This window comes from Apis cerana, linkage group LG12 (assembly GCF_029169275.1).
Source record: "Apis cerana isolate GH-2021 linkage group LG12, AcerK_1.0, whole genome shotgun sequence".
Taxonomy (NCBI): domain Eukaryota; kingdom Metazoa; phylum Arthropoda; class Insecta; order Hymenoptera; family Apidae; genus Apis; species Apis cerana.
Window position 1 is genome coordinate 528981 of NC_083863.1, and position 16640 is coordinate 545620.

Below are 16640 nucleotides of genomic sequence, written 5' to 3' on the forward strand. Positions count from 1 at the left end.
CGATCGTCGTTAAAAGTACTTCAGCCGCGGATCAGCCAGGGAAGAGGAGGAAGAAGAAGAAGAGGAAGAAGAAGGAACGTAACAAATTTCATTTCTAACGTTGGCTTCAAACGCTTGTATTTAATATCGCTCGACAAAGGGGGTGCCGACATATTTTCCAAAAAGGGAAACTCTCCCCGCGTAATTGTCGCCGAGTGGCGACGAGTGGAAAGTGCGCAGGGGTGTAATTTGAAATTACGGTTAATGCCGTGCACCGGGGTCGTAATGTACACTTAACGCGGTGCTGAAAAAACAGAGACGACGGGGAGAAGACACGGTTGATAAGGGCCGTGGAAAAAGAGCCACGTCGGAAGCCCGAATAATGAGAGAAAAGAAGCAAGAAGAAGAAGAGGGAGGAGGAGGAGGAGGAGGAGGAGGAGAGAGGAGAGGGCTCCGCTTTGAGGGAGCCTCCATTGTTTGATGTGACTCGAGCCGCGAATGCGAGGACAGATGTTTGAGCGTTTCAAAAAAATTCACTGTCCCCTCCCTCTTCTTCGCCCCCTCCAATACAGGGGGAAAAACTACACTCCCGCAAATCCCCGCGTGCGGGCTCGCGGATATCGGAGGAGAAGAGTTTAAAAAAAAATAAAAGCGAGCTTGGACTAATCGGAAAAAATCGAGTAAAATTTAGAGGGGTGACACTCTCCCTGTTCTTCCTTTCTTTTTTTTTTTTTTTACCACGCGCGAAAAATTATCGGCGGGTATCCATCTTGGACCCTCATCATCGAGAGAGAAGTCTCGAAGGGTCTCTGTTGGAGTAGTTACGGGCTGTCACGCTGGGTCACTCGAGGGTCAACGACACCCGGAGGAGCTCTCGCAGCTCGTCGGTCATCTACCGACGAGTTATGGCGGTGGGCTGCTAGCCGTTGTTTTCGCAATTCACCTTTAATACGTCTCCCGGCGCTGCCATTATCTTCCGTCACCGCGTGCAAATTGTACTCGCCGGCTACTACGCCCCGTATAAACGTCCCGGGAAACTCTGCCTCTCCTGATACAAACCCACGGCTACGGCTACAAATTACGAGCCACATATTCGCATTTAGCTGTTCATTAGAGAGACGAATGGCCGGTGCTATGATTCGAAGCTCGTTCCCTGCTATTCTTAAGACGTTACGAATATCCCTCTCTTTCCAACCGATTATTTCTATTCAAATCGGTAACGGAGAGCAACCAAGCCTCGTAATGACATCCTTTCGGGAGGAAGGAGAGAGAGAGAGAGAGAGAGATCGAAGTGACGTCACGGCTTTGCGATATCCGCTCTCTATCTTCCAAAGTTCAACCGTTCCACGACTGTATGCCGTCACGGTCAACCTTCTTTCTCGAAGAAGTTGGACAGACGTAACTCGAGGACAACCCGCCAACCACGCTCTCCCCTCCCTATGGTTCTGAAACGAGACTAGCCAGCCCTGTCCACAAGCTTCCCAATGTGTTTTCCATTCCGTGCCGTCCTCGCCCGGTTCCGGTCGTCCTCTCAAAGCGGACGGGCGGACGAATCGATATATCACTGCGCGCAGTTCGCGCAGTGCGCCGCTGAAAAGTGGATTTCGATAACCTGGGGACGGTCTATTGCATTTTTATTTAGTTTCACGGGCATTAAGGGCCAACCTGATTACCGCGAGCGCGACGCTCGTGGATGGAACGGCAAAGTGACTAGCGAAGGGGGGGATGAAAGATAAAAAAGAAAAGGGAAAAAGAGAGAGGGAGAGAGGACACGATCGAGCGGCGTAGAGTTTGGTGGCTATGAGGCGGCTGTGAAAACAGAACCAAGGAGGAGGGAACCGAATTAAGTGTCTCTCGCTCTCGTTCGAGTATCGAACGGCAATTAGATTTACCCTCGCTTTCTCCACTTCGCTCGGAACGAACTCTTGCTCTTCCATAATTAGCAGCCAGATCGGACGAATACGATTAATAACCTCGCATTATTAATCGGCCTCGTAATTGATCCCCCCGGTTAGAGGTGGGCCACGATTTTGTACGAATAAAATTTATGGCCACGGCCGTTTATCTTCAACCTGCGCGTGTGTACGTGTACGCGATTAATGCCCCGGTCTGAAGGGAGGGGGGGTAATAGTTGACGTTTAAACGAGCAGATGCTTCGTTAAGTGCGTACACGAAATCTGCCGCCCTCGTGTGTCGCCGCCCCGCTGTTGCCAATTATATCCCCGTGTTCCTGCAGATTTCGCGGTATTGCTAATGTGTTTCGAACAGATTGCGGAGTTTCGAAAGTTTTCATCCGCCAGATATACTAATTTTCTCTCTCTCTCTCTCTCTGGCAAAACTCGATCGATCGATCGATCGATCGATTCGATCGGGAAATATAAAAAGAAAGAGTTTACGACGAACAAATACGAATTCTTTCTTCGCCTTTAAATCCGTCCGCGGACACAACCTGTTGTTGCAGAAATTGCGTTATCCCGGACGGATATTTAAGCAACCGAGACTGATATCAAGGCGGTATCTCCTTCGGAATTTCCACGAATCTATTATTATACCCACGAGTATTATCGACTCGGTAACGATCGATGATAGTTATCGTAGAGTAAACAAAAGGACGCGCGAGCGAATTGTTGGAGATGCCGATACGAGGTCGTAGAACCGTCGGAACCGATCGGCGACGACGACGACGACGACGACGACACGGAACAGGGAACACGCAGAGAGAGAGAATGTTGGTATAGAAATAGGTGCGGCTGAGGGAGGAGGCTCTCTCTCTCTCTCTCTCTCGAGGGGTAAGCTGGACTTTGCGAACAAGGAGAGAGGGTAAATATTACGTAAGATAATGCCTCTCTCCTTTTTTTCCCTGGCCTCGGACCCCCCGTGGACGTGCGTCCCTCCAGTCGATATCAGCCGCCCTCGATATCTGCCTAACCCTCCCTTCATCTCCTCCTCCCTACCCAGGCCTATCCCCCCGGGCCCATTACGCCTCCCCCTCGCGTAGGTAGGTGAGCGTAAGATTTTCCATTTAACCCGTGAAACGATGTCGCCACCATCGTAGTGGAAACGTGGGAGGAGGATCTCGAGAAAGGAGGGTGTGTTTCAGTTGTGAAAATTTTAATCCCTTAATTTCTGAAAAGGGGATGTAGTTTGCCTTGGAGAGTTTCGTCAAACGTGCTCCCGCGAATAATGAGAAATTATATTTGATTAGGCAAAAGAGAGAGGAAAAAATGGCATAAACGTTGACAAATAAAGCACAAGAACGTTTACGTTGTCTAGAAATAGATCCCCTTCGATCCATCGTAATGCGGTGAAACAGGAAGGCTCTGTTCTATTCCGCCAATGTCGGATAAATATTATCGTTCGAGTTCGAAACGAATGTTAAATGTTCCAAAATCTTTTGTATTCGTTCTCGCGTAAACTGAAAAAAAGAAAAGGAAACTTTACAACCCCCTCGAGGATCGTGACCCAGAAGCAAAGAATCGATGTTATCCATTGTATCCGGATATTATCAGTTAAGAGATACTTTCATGTATCTTTACGCGTTGCAACACGTATTACCATACGTATCTTTCCTGATCTTCTCTCCAAGATATCTTTGTACCAGAAAATATTTTCAATCAACCACTTTGCATCTACCGATAATGATACCTTCTATTCCCATCTATCCTTCTTTTTCCCCTTCTACGTATCGAGAGAATGAAAATGGTCAACTCCTCGTTTCTTCTTCGTTCTCTTCTCCCCCTGATGGAACAACGGACATCCTTTCCATCGAACGAGGAATAAAAGATTACGCCGTGCACCTCTGTCGAACAGAGGTTTCGCATCTTCCGATCTAATAGATCTCACAACTCGATTAATTCTTTCTCGACAGCGTCGTGCGCGGAAGATTCCGATTCTTTCTAAAGATTGGAAACTTTTTTTCTTCCCTCAAACTTTTCAATCTTTTAACGATCGAATTATTTCAACGGCAGAGAACGGATATCGTCGCGAATAATTTTATCCAACGAAATAACGACGTAAATACACGGCTATAAATACAGAGCTACGTAGAACTATAATATATAGCGATAGCGCGATATTATTATTTGTACAATAACCCGTACGTTCCCTTGTCCGTTCACCCTATACGCGTGTAAAAAAAAAAAAAAAAGGAAAGAGAAAAAAGAAAAAAGACAAAGGCCTTCATCGCACCTGACCTCGCCGCCATTTTTGTCTTCCTCCCACCTGGCAGCCGCCGCTAGAGTCCACCACAGTAATCACGAGAGAAAGCTGGAAGGGGAGAGAGAACGCTCGTAGACAAGAGGGCTTTTCCTTTTTTTTCTCTCTCCCCCTCCCTCTTTCCCTTCTTCTTCCTTCTTTTTTTTCCCCCTTTCCCTTTTCCTTTTTTTTTTGGCGTGTATTAACCCACGAATACACGTAGCTCACAGAACGTAGAAGCGGCCGCGTGCATAATGTATGAGTGACGCGAAAGCCCGTCATTTCAAGCCGCACGGCCGCTTTCCTTTTGTGACATCGATCTGGTGGCGTCTCAATAATTCAGCGCGGGAACAGGCGCAAGGCGCACAACCACCACACACCACGGCGTGGCGTCGCCGCACCACGGGTCGTGCGCCAGTCGACGTATACCATCACCTGCATCACCATCGAAACACGACGACGACGAGGAAACTCCTTCCTCGTTTCGTTATCCTTTCGATACGCTGACCAAACTCGTGCCAAAGGGGATCTCTCTCTCTCTCGAGAATTTCCCACCTCTGACGTTCCTCCAACCCTCCCTCTCACCCTCCTTTCCACGACGTTCCTCACGAGGTACGCGACAAGATCTCATCCGAGTTGCGCAATCGGACTTGTCAAACCACCCCTATTCCAGCCTCCAACGTTCAAGCAACCCCCTTCTCGCCTTCCTATCCCCTCCCACTTCGCCGACCCCTACAGTGCCACGCGACCTCGACAATACCGCCCTTGCGTCCGGCTGTCGCTGACAACCGACCACCTCTCTCTCTCTCTTTCTCTTTCATTCTCTCGGCTAACGACAAATTAACGCTAGAACGCGGCGCTTTGTCGATGCCGATGCGCGCCATTTTCAAGAGAGGAGATTTTTTCGAGAGAAAAATAGATTTACATATATATATGAGTGATAGGAGAGGGAAAAGAAACGGACGAAAAATATCGAAGCTATTTAAGATACCTTCTCCCATGCTCGTCTATCGCGGTATCGCGTTGGAACACATGGATGGGAAGCGTTGCAAGGATGGGTGGCAATAAATTATAATTACATTGTTTACATGGCCGAGTGAAAAATAATGGTGAGGTGTAAGCGATGCGAGTTAACGGGCTGCAAAATAGGATGCGGTTGTATTAAAGGAGAGGCCTGGTAGAAATTTGAAAATTATCGATTCCCCGTTCGATTCGTTCGAGTGTGCGCCACGTAATAAAGTTCACACGTGAGTACGCATCATTAGTAGGGGAAACAACGTGGCGCATTTTTTTTATATGTGGATGTCCATACGAGGCGAGATCGATTGGCCTCGTTTGTTGCCTCGTAGGAAGGAGCGTATAAAAATTTAATTAGAACGACAATGATGTAACGTTAACATCGACCAACTCGCTCAATTTTTCCCCCACCTCCCTCTCCCCCGATCTGGTAATTGTAATTGAAATCTGCCCGAGTGAAACGAAATTAACCGGAATGTTTTGCTCCCTCCTCGTTAGCAAGAACAAAAATCGCGGCACGGATCACCTCGATGAAATGGACGCGATCTCTGGTTGTTACAAAATCGTGTAATTCCAAGAGTTTCGAGCGGATCTTCTTCCAGGGAGGGGGATTTTTGATACAAAAATTGCGATCAAAGCGTCGTTCCAAAGTTCGGGAATCGTATAATTTGGTTACGCCGAAGGACAAGAGTGCAGTCTTAACCGTCTGACTTTGAACTAACGCCATTAACGAAATTTTACAACACGAGTTACGGAGACCAGCAAATTCCTTATAAAGGTAACGAGTTTGGTAATGAAACAAGCTTTCGCGAATTTTACTATTCTCCATTCGATTTGAGAGAGTGAAAAATTCGTTAATATCGATCCGTTAAAAAAAAAAAAATAGAGATACCTTTTCTAAATACGCGTTCCATTTTCGTTAATCGAATTAATTCCTATTTTAAATTGGAGATCGGTATTTTCTAATCTACGAAGCCATACATCTTCCTTTATCAAGTTCTGTGCCTAATAAAACCTAATTCGTCTTAGATTGTAATCGATATATTTAAAAGCGGCGGATCGACACTGTGATTAAACGGATAGACGATAGGACGTGACGTCGCCGAATCCCTTGGATCGATAGTGGATTTCTTCCTCTTCTGATTTACACGTTCGTTAATAAGGAATAAAATTGTTTCTCACAAAACAACCGTTGAGAAGTGGCACGTGTTTTATATTTGGAGATAAAGGAGGACGCATCCTTTCGGAAGAGAGAAAAAGGAGCTACGATTTTTAAGCTCCCCTTGCTCCATCTGCAAGAACTTGGAAACGCTAAGGTACTTTAACGTACTTTGCACGAAGAAGCCGATTACACAGCTTGTTAAGTCTCGTCTAAGAAGCAACACACTCGTTTTAGTTGACAATGCCGCCGAGAACATTGACAATGGGAACGATTGGAATTATCGAAAAGCATGACCTCTCTCTCAGACCTTTTCTTCTTGCTTTTTTCGAATTTTAAAGCAAGACCATCTAATTAAACCTGAGCATTAGCAAAGAAGGTAATTACACGAAAGCAAAGTGGTTGATGGCCAAGTACAAATACATATCGTACACTCGAGACATGCACTTCCATACTCTGTGATACAGAGTATTAATTCGCCAAAAATGTTGCGCCAGAGATTTAATTCAATTTAAATGAGAAAAAGCGGGAACGGCAAGGAATTCGTTCAATATTTTTCGTATCATTGAATAACGCAGTTTTCGAAAACTGCGTGTACGACGCGGTTTATACGCGTTTTAAATGTAATCTATTTTGTTTTAAAATAATATGGAAACGGAAACGAGGCACGGTCATAAAGCGTGATGACGTTGGAGGGAAATTGAAGTGGGGTAGAAAGCGGAACGAAACGATTCTTTGTTCTCCCCTCGCGGTGACGCAGTTACATAATTCCATTATTTATAGCCAATACTCGCCAGTGTACGGGGGATGAAACGAAAGGAACGAGACCACAGCTTAGCCTAATTAATTTAGGAAGTCCCAACGTCCGACTATTCTTCCGGAGAGAATAGAATTCCTGGAAACCCTTGCTACCCGTATTACGCTTGTCCCACTATAACTTTCAACTACGAACGATCGTTGTTATCTGGAAAAATAATCTCGACGTCCTTTCACGGAAAATTACATAATTCCAAGCGATTAGATAACGAACGATGCATTTAGGAAATATAAGACGTGCTCCATCTTTAGATTCTACGAAAATAATTTGTCTTGTTCCAAATAAACGTTACGTACCTGGAACGATAATAATATAACGGTTTAACGGAATCGGTGTATTCGTTTCGCTGTTTTATATCTATAGGACAGGGCACGAGGTATCGCTGGAAATTAATTTTTCAGTGGACGAAATTTCCTTCTGCGAAACGAAACAACGAAATTTAATGTCCCCGCTTTTTCTTTATCCTTTCGTGGATAATATACCACGATGATATCTTCACGGATGACATCAACTCGTTTTACACAACCAGCTTTTAAGAAGTTTATTTCTTAAACCTCGCATTTTCACTTTTCCTTCAAACCGTTGTTGTTTCTAACCCGGATGAAAGTACTTGGAACCACGACTCTGACACTTTTACGATTCTTCAACATCTGTGATGAAACAACGCTCGACTCGCGATATCTCAACGATTCTAACAATTCGCGTAGCCTGTAGAATAAAAAAAAAAGAAAGAAAGAAAAAAAAAATAGCGAAATTGAAAAGTGCGAGTTTCAAAAAAAAGAAAAGAAAGACTTAATTGCGCGTAAAACTTATTATTCCACCTCCGTACAACTTGTCCAACTACTTTCAACGCACCTGGACAATCCCCGACGAGATCTCCCCTTCTCCCCCAAGCCCCACCCTCGAAACATGTGGCGTCTGTTAATTTTTTCTCTCCCCCTTTGAAACGCGCTACCTTTCTACGCTTCCCCGCTGCGCTTTCTCCCTCCCCTTCCTCCACTATGTTCGATCGATCCCCTCAATCGTGATCGATCCCCTCTCCTCTCGGATTAAAAAGAAAGAAAAGAAAGAAAACAATTCACGCGACTCTTTCAACAGGTATTCGCTCGCTTCCTTGCCCAGACATCGAATAATAATAACAACAATATTCACGAAACTCAAAGAATGTTTCCTCTTTCCGTCGGGGAGGAGGAGCACTCGCGACACGAAAGGAAGACGACGGCAAAGTGGTCGTTAAAAAACGGGAATAATGAGCGAGAGGAGAGATTTGAATGGAGAGTGTCATAAAGCGAGCAAGTACGGGGTAGGCCGCGAAGGACGAGCAGGAAACGAGTTACGAAGGGTCGCTAATCGCGGACTTGGGTACCGGCAAACGTTGTAAAAGGATCTCCTCGGCGAGGGTTGGCCTCGAGTCCACCATAGCCCGTGGCTTCTTCGTACACGGGTGTATGAATAATATCTGCCTATACACACACACACACACACACATATATATATACACGTATCGCGATAATATCGTTCGTGATCAGATTTTACAGTATCCTCGGGAGGCCGGGTGCTTCTGGTTATACGGAATCGATATCACCCCCGAGAACGTTAAAATCTACTTCCTTTGCATCGATATATCTGTATTAGCATTTACCAGTGTCGCCCCTCCCTCCACGGTTTCGCAATTCGCGCACGTATCTCCCCCTCCCCCCAGTTGCAGTTGCACGCCAACGATCCATCACAAACGCGTAGCATCAAGTATCAATTTTCGGGTATCAATCCGCCCCCCTCTTCTTTCCAGTTCCTCCCCCGAATCTTTTTTGAAAAATTTTCGATAATCATCACTATCACTGGGGGATAAGCACGGAGCATAATTTTTATCGTAATTCGACCACCAACGGAGGATTGATACGCGTGATGGATACGCGCGTGCGTGATGAATTAGGGGGAGGGGGGGAAAAAAAGAAAAAAAAGGGACAGAGTCATGATGTCGGTGCTATACTTTTTAAAACTCGACACCGCGATTCAAACTGCAATTTCCCTGAAATATTGCCTGCAAAAACGTAAAGCAACGCCGTTACGCGTAAATATCTGTATCAGTTACGAGGGCTGTGAAGGATCGTACGTGTCGAAAGGATATCCCGAACCGTGTTTCATCCAGCGATGAGTTTCGAAATAAAACGAGGAAAAGGAGAAAGGAAAGGAGAGGAGAAAAAGGAAAAAAGGGGGAAACACGGTAAGCAACGGGGAACGAAACGAATATGCAATATCTCTGTAAGTAATTTAATAAGTCGAGCGGGCCGTTTCACGATCGCTGTTGCCCATCCCGCGCGTATCGAAAATATCCGCCGACAAAGATTTATTACGAGGCAATTTCTCGGAAAAATTTTTGTATCCCGAAATATTCGTTAGAAATAAAGATTTATATATTACCACATATAACAGACATCCCTGGAACAAGGAAAAAGAGGTGTAACGTTATTTGAGCAGCGATAAAATCGTGACAACTAGCATAATCGTATCGACTCCGCTCGAATTTTTTTCAAATTAGAGCTTAGAGAGGGAGGGGAGAGATGGGAGGTTCCCCTTATCTTTCCAAGCTTTTTCTCCCCGAACAAATGGTTTAGACGCGAATACCAGTTATTAGGACGAATGCGTGTGACATAGCCGAGTGGATCCCGATGAAGATTCGTGAGACGAAAAGGGTCTGGAAGGGTCAGATAGAGGGCTTAGTCGTTGCACCCGCAACTCGACAGGCGAGCCGTGCTTGATAGGGGATGAGTGGACGTCTCGTAGTTAGTGGAGGATCATCCGTAATTTATGGGAGATCGATCGACTTCGCATTGAGCTGCCACCCAATGACGTAATCGATCGCGTGCGATTACATCACACGGGATTCTGGCCGGGCACGTAAGTAGCATCGTGTGTGTGTGTGTGTGTGTGTTTCCAAGCGAGTTCTCCCTCGCGTGCCACGAAAAGGAAAAGAAAGAAAGAAAAAAAAAAAAAATAAAATAAAAATATATCACGAAACCGTGCGTACGTACGTCCACGCGAAAACGGACGTCTGTCAACAAGATAACGTTTTATCACGAATAATGTAAATATCTCCTCTCGATTAATCGTTAATGTCTACTCTCTCTTTCTTTTCGTATTCCTCGAGGTATGTATTATCGATTACTCGTCAAAAACTCGGTTCGATCGTACGTCGTTCTTTCGAAACGTCGTTAATACCATCGAAATAAAGAAGTCGGTCGATATCTCCTTCGAGGGTGATGGATCGACGAAGCATTGATTGCCCATTGACAGTAATCTTCCGACTATTATCCACTTTTCCGACTATTTATCCCACTTCTATCGAATTAATATATAATCGTACGAAACGGCCTTTAGCCTTTTAGAAGACTCGATCGATTTAAATATTCGTAGCTGGAAAAGGCAAGGAAGAAAGTTACGTATCCACTTTGTTTATCGATGACTGATGATTTAAAAAAAAAAAAAAAAAAAATTTTCGATTAAACGTGATCGCACCTCTCGTAACAAGGCGAGATTATCATTACGTCAGTTGGGGGGTGGGGGAGGGGAGGAAGAAGATGATGAAACGTTTTCCTCCCGGTTTTTTTCCCTGTTTCGCAGTTGGAAAAATCGTCTAACCCTAAGGGGATTGATCGTTTAATCTACAACGCCCCAGATCTCTTACTTTCCATATCAACATTTAAGTTTCAAAGTCTCTTTTTAGGTCCTCATCTTGGCCAGGATGAAGTTCCCCGAAGTCATCAAAAAGCAACGCGGCCTGCTTCGTTCAAGTTTTCCTTCCTTCCAACTTTCACTTGGACCCCCCCTTCCCTCCTCTCTCCTCCTTTTCTCTGCCTATTTCCCATCTCTCATCCCCTCCTCCTCCTCCTCCTGCTCCTCCTCCTCGGGTAAATATTTTGTCAACGGTCAGACGGAAAGATGTCGCGTCTCATTGATATCTTTCCGTTGGTACAGGCAATTTGCGCTGTTGGTACGGGAGGAAAGGAGTAATTTTCAAACGCGAGATATAAAGAGTCGAAGGAGTGAGTAACTCGAAAAATTGATTAAATCGTGCGATCGATTTTAAAGTCTCTTCCCTAAGAATCGATCGAAGAAGGGACATCCTATCCGGCTGATTCTGAACTGATTCTGAAACCGAACGTTGTTGAAGCGAGATATACACGTCGAAACGTCGTCATAGCGAGGACGTATGTTTCCTTTGTTCGTTAAAGGGAGATATTATTTCGTCTCGGTCGCCGCTATCCAAATCTGCCATTATCGGAAATCTGTTGCCGCCTCGCGAAAATCGTCGATGGCGGAAAAAAGAGGGAGGGGGGAGAGAAACACGGAGAAAGAGAATGAGAAGGAACGGGTCGAGGAGGAGGAGGAGGAGGAGGATGGAACCGAAAGGAGAGAAAGACAGGCGTAGAACGTCCGTAACGTCGGAAGAGCCGGGAGCAATTTCCGGTGGCTTTTGTGCGCCCTTTAAAAACGCGAGCTACGGGAGAAGGAGGAGGAGGAGGAGGAGCAGAGAGGGCGGAGAAAAAGGGGTAGCGAGGAGAGAAGTCGGTGGAGAGTTTTGCGAATGTACGTACGAGTGGTCCTTCTGGACCAACAAATCCCCGGCCGAAGGGCGGGAGGAAAAGTGGAGAGGTTAACTGCAGGTCCTTTCGCGTTCTTCCTCTCCATTCGCGTGCTTTTATATTTTCTTTTTTTTTTTTTTCCCTCCCTTTTCCTTCGGAGTTGCTCCCCGATTCCGCGTTTATCTCCTTGCATCGCGCGCTCCTCCTCCCTGATAACGAGGGGGAAAAAAAATTTCAATGATCTTCGAGATCTACAACTTTTAAGTCTTCTTCGCAAAACTTTCAAAAATCGATCCGATTTCCGCCCGATTTTGGTCTTCCAAAAAAAAAAAAAAAAAAGAAAAAAGAAAAGAAAAGAAAAGAAATTGGAAAACTGGAGAAAATTGCGAATACTGATTTCAAGCGTCCAAGATCGGTAGAAAGGATATCGTAGGATCGAGAGATCGAAAAATCGGTTGGCAAAAAAAAAACAAAAAAGGAGAAGGAAAAAGAGAAACATCGTAGACATCGAGTTGGTCATTCGTTATCCGCGCTAATAGATATCATTTCATCTCATCTCACGAAGAAGACCTAAGCCACGAGGAACGTTTTCTTATTACGGCTTCTCTCCGAGTCTCTCTCTCTCTCTCTCTCTCCCTTTTCGACGTACGCCGACGCGCGCGCATACACGCAACACATATCTATACACACACACACATATACATACTACCTCTTTTCCAGGGATAGAATCTCCGACCCTTAGTACCTTCCAAAGCCTCCTCCTGCCCGGCCCGTGTCCCGGTTTTCTTTCTTTTTCGGGGACACCAACATCGAGGGGTCCCTAGAAAGCGCTCGCGCCCTTCTTTGATTGGCCAAATGCTATGGGGTTTCATCGATATAAGACGAGAGATAGACGGAGAGCGATCTGGGGAGGGGAGGGGGGACAAAGAAGACGAGAGAGGCCTCGGTCTTCGAAAGGAAGACAGAAGAGGGTGAATTACAAGGACGGAGGAGAGTAGAGAAGCGGCAAAAGGGAAAAGAGAGGCGAGCAGCGGCAGCGAGAGAAGGAGGAGGAGGAGGAGGAGATTGGTGGCGAGGTGGTTGAGTCAAGGGGGGTTGGATGGCTAGGTAAGAGAGGGAGAGATGGAAAGCTGGAGAAAGTAAAAGGGAGAGAGAGAGAGTATATCGGCTGCCACGAGGGTGCGTGGGCTTTCTCTCGGAGGGTGCGTAGAGTCAAAGAGGGGGAGAGGGGACATCGGAAGGAGAAAGGGTCGCAGAGGGGCGATAGGCGAGGGGCTGGGAGGGAGTAGGGGAGGGAGAGCGAGGGAGGAAGGGGATGGCGGCCGGGAGGGTGGGTAGTGGGGGATGAAAGGGAGAAAACTAGAGGGTGCGTGTAGGCCTGGGGAATCAGTCGCGGACGAGCTGCGTTCGGGGTTTTATCTGTAGCTCTGTCCCTTCCGTCTCCTTTGCACTCTCGTCGCGCGCGCTCTTTCCCCTCTTTCTCTACCCGAAAGGACGCACACGCGTACACACACTCACACGTACACGTACATGCACACACGCGCACACACGTACACACACGCACACACGTCCCCCGAGATACGTCCATCGAGAAAAGCCCGCGCACTTTGTCCGAATATATACGTGTTGAATCGGGGCGAAAACGTGGGACGAGAGGGAGAGAGGGAGAGAGAGAGAGAGAAAGAGAGGGGAGGGAGAGACGAGGTTGGTGTGCCGCTCCTTTCGTGCAGTGGAAAATCGCGGGCGGAAACACGTGCAATATAACGACGCTTCGGAGATTCTCGGAGGCGCGCGGACGCGCGACGAATTAAACACACGTTCGTGCCGTCCTGCGCCGTGATCGTCGCGTCGCCGTCCTCTCTTCTACACGCGCGTCGTGTGTAACACAGTGTATAAACGGCGTTTCGAGGCCCATATATCCCGTGAATTGGACGAAAAGTACGACCGAGTGAAAGGATAAAAAAACAAGAAGAAGAAGAAGAAGAAGAGGAGAAAAATAAAGCAGTTCGTTCTTTTGTTCCAATAGGGGAAAAGTTTAACGAGCGAGTCGTCACCAATGGTTCACATAGTGGAAGTTGTATCGTCGCGTCGGAACGACTTGCAAATGGTGAGTGGCGAGGAAGAAAGAGAGATTCGATTTATTCGACAATTATTATACGGGACGAGATTCTTCTCCTCGACGTGGCGGAAATGCGTGGATCCGTGTTACGGTTTCGGGGAGGGAGGAAGAGAGAGAGACACTCGGCTCGTCGTAAAAAGATTCTCTCTCCGCGCTCTCTGTTTACGCGCGGTTATTTCTGGCGGCATGTGCGCAATCGTTACGTTACACGTTATCCCCGTCCATATGTTGTACAGGCCCGGTACGCGGAACAGTTTACAATAGCGGCTCCTCGCCCCGCTTTTAGCAGCAGCGGGGCGCACGTGTGCACGCATACGTGGCGGAGTGCATTAGGCGCGGGTACGTGCGGGCGCACGCGAAGAAACGCAGCTGCTCGATAGCGGGCGTGTCTGCGTTCCGCCTCTGCCTCGATCGTGTGCCTCACGGATCCCGCGAGTCTTTATCAAACGAGGCGGATAACGAGGTTGAAGCTCGATCAATGTTGCGCCTATTATCAGGGAGGGGGGAGATTTCGAATTTTTCCCCTCCGAGATAATTCTTCTTCTCGTCAAAACGAATTGTTTCGAGTCGACGATATCGACGCGTAATTTTTCCTAATTCTTCTTCCCTTCGTCGAGTTCCATGAAGCCTGTTGTTCGAAGCTAGTGGCGAGCTGAATGATCTAGTGTTTTAAAGGGGAAATTGTGCGTTGAAATATTTATGAGTGGAGGGAGTGTTGCGTGACGTCGTTTCGACTCTTTCCTTTTCCTCCTCTTCTTCTTCTTTTCCGATATGCGCGATAATCATTCGTAATCGTTTCGATTCCGCAAGTACGGTTGCATGTATTCGCAGCAGAGAACGGATGTACGTCCAGGAGGGAGTCTGCTGGGGAGTTTCAAAACTGAATCCCAGCCTACGGATAATATCGAGGAAAGAAGAGAGAGACGGATTTACGCCATTTTTACGTAATATGTGACCCAGTTGCCGAGAGAAATAAATTATCTCGGATAAACGATGTAGCTTCAATCGACGTGGCTTCGCGTCCATTTACCTGTCTTCCTGTCGATCGTAGCTTCCTTCGACGTTGACGTAGCCCATCCTATATGTACCGTGCGCGTTTGTATCGGAAACGTTGAACAGAACACATGACGGGTTCTCACGAGAAGGCGGGTCGCTGTTGATGCAGAGACGTACATCAATTAATGCAGCAGCACACGTGAATGTGCCAGCGCATAACGCCCTGGTAATGTAGCCTCGCCACATGGCTCCGCGTTGCTTTGCTTGGCTCATCAATCCTAAAACCAGACCACCCGTTTCTCCAACTTACTCATCGGCCTGGACTCGAATCCGCATACGTATCGGCCTGATCGAAACAACGTTGTTCTTCCGTTCCACCTCCAATCTCAGAAATAGGAGAATCTTTTAGGAAACAGGAGAATTATTACGAATCATCGTCTAGATACTTTTCCTCGCACGATTGAATCGAGAAGTGCACCGATACATATATATATAGCGCTCGTTAAAAGTTTGGGCGGTTTTCGTCCGTCCGAGGGAACACGCGTAGATGGACGCAGACGGCATCGTCGCCGTCGGCGTCGCGAGATAGAGGGACGGGATAACGTTTGACATTTAATGCGCGCCCAGGCATTGGCTTAGATTACAATCGGTGAACGGTGATTGGCCTGGGGACGCGAAAGCTCACTCGACTCGAATGCTCTTTCGGCGGGGCTGTAGCCGGCGTTCAAATATTTGTAGAGTGTTAGGGAAAAAAGTGATCGGGGGAGGGGGAGTGGATAGGCGGGGATAGGCGAATAAAAAAAAGAGGTGAGAAATTGGATGGGCAGCGGGTGTTTCGCGAGAGGCGTGGTTGCGTGAAAAATTCGTCCTATCCCCCTGCCCAGCTAGGGAAAGAGCAGGTGAAAGTAAGGTTTGCTTCCGTTCTAATTAAGCGGTTAAATTCTCTTTGGTCATATTAGGCAATCAGGGCGTGTAAGAGGCTTAATACTTGGCTCGAAACTTCGATCGCAGGGGGAGGGTTACGCGATACGATTACTCGTTCCGCGAATACCTCCTCCTCCAACGATCACATCGTTCTTGAATCGATATCCTGTGTGTCTGCGAATCTCTAGATATCGAAATAAGAAGGGACGAATCTCTCTCCATCGTCAACGCTCCACGGTTACACGTTCGACGTCCGGCGAACGAATCCTATTTATAATCGCGATGAAGCCGAGCTAAGCTGAGCTAAGCTAGCGCGTGCGTGCACAGGTACGTGGAATCGAGGGCGCAGGTGCGTGTTTTTTTTTTTTTCGTGACGACTTCGCGACCCAAGCCTCGATACGAGTTATCATCATCGGGCCGAAGTCTGGCATTGTTTGCCAGAGCGGAGGGAGGGGGCGGAAAAAAATGGAGGAGGGTGATAACTCGCTAACTCGTCGCGATACGCGGTGGAAATTCATTTGGCAATTTGACGTGGCAACACGATGGGAACAATACCGTGCACACCCCTCCCCTCCGATTGGAATGATTCTCATGATCGTTCCTCGGATAGATAACGGCTTCATTATTGATCGGTGGTTGTGTTGCGGAAATAGCCCAACGATTGGCCGTTTGGAAAAAGGAAAAGGGGGAGAGGGGGAGGGGGAGGGGGGTGGGCGAGGAGGAGGGGGGGGGGGGGTCGTGGCGTACGCCGAAAGCCGAAACTCGATCGCTTAAATGATTCGATTCATTTTGGAATTTCAATTAATTCGCCAATTAGCCCGGCTTGAATCCATTTAGACGTAATATGCTAGG

General features: G+C 47.1%; 1 protein-coding gene across 39 annotated transcripts in view; it reads left to right on the forward strand.

Annotated features, from left to right (window-relative positions):
* Nucleotides 1-16640, forward strand: part of LOC108003954 (CUGBP Elav-like family member 4) — a 540361-nt gene that overhangs the window by 442018 nt on the left and 81703 nt on the right. For 2 of the 39 annotated variants that reach the window (XM_062082784.1, XM_062082787.1), the window contains exon 1: nt 13119-13856. The exons of 32 other annotated variants lie outside the window; for them this stretch is intronic. In XM_062082784.1, coding sequence (XP_061938768.1) covers nt 13806-13856 — 51 coding nt within the window. In that variant the 5' untranslated portion in view covers nt 13119-13805. Of the gene's footprint in view, nt 1-9161; nt 10065-13118; nt 13857-16640 lie in introns of those variants that run through there. 5 more of the 39 variants (XM_062082775.1, XM_062082782.1, XM_062082778.1 and 2 more) reach the window with 5 other exon arrangements.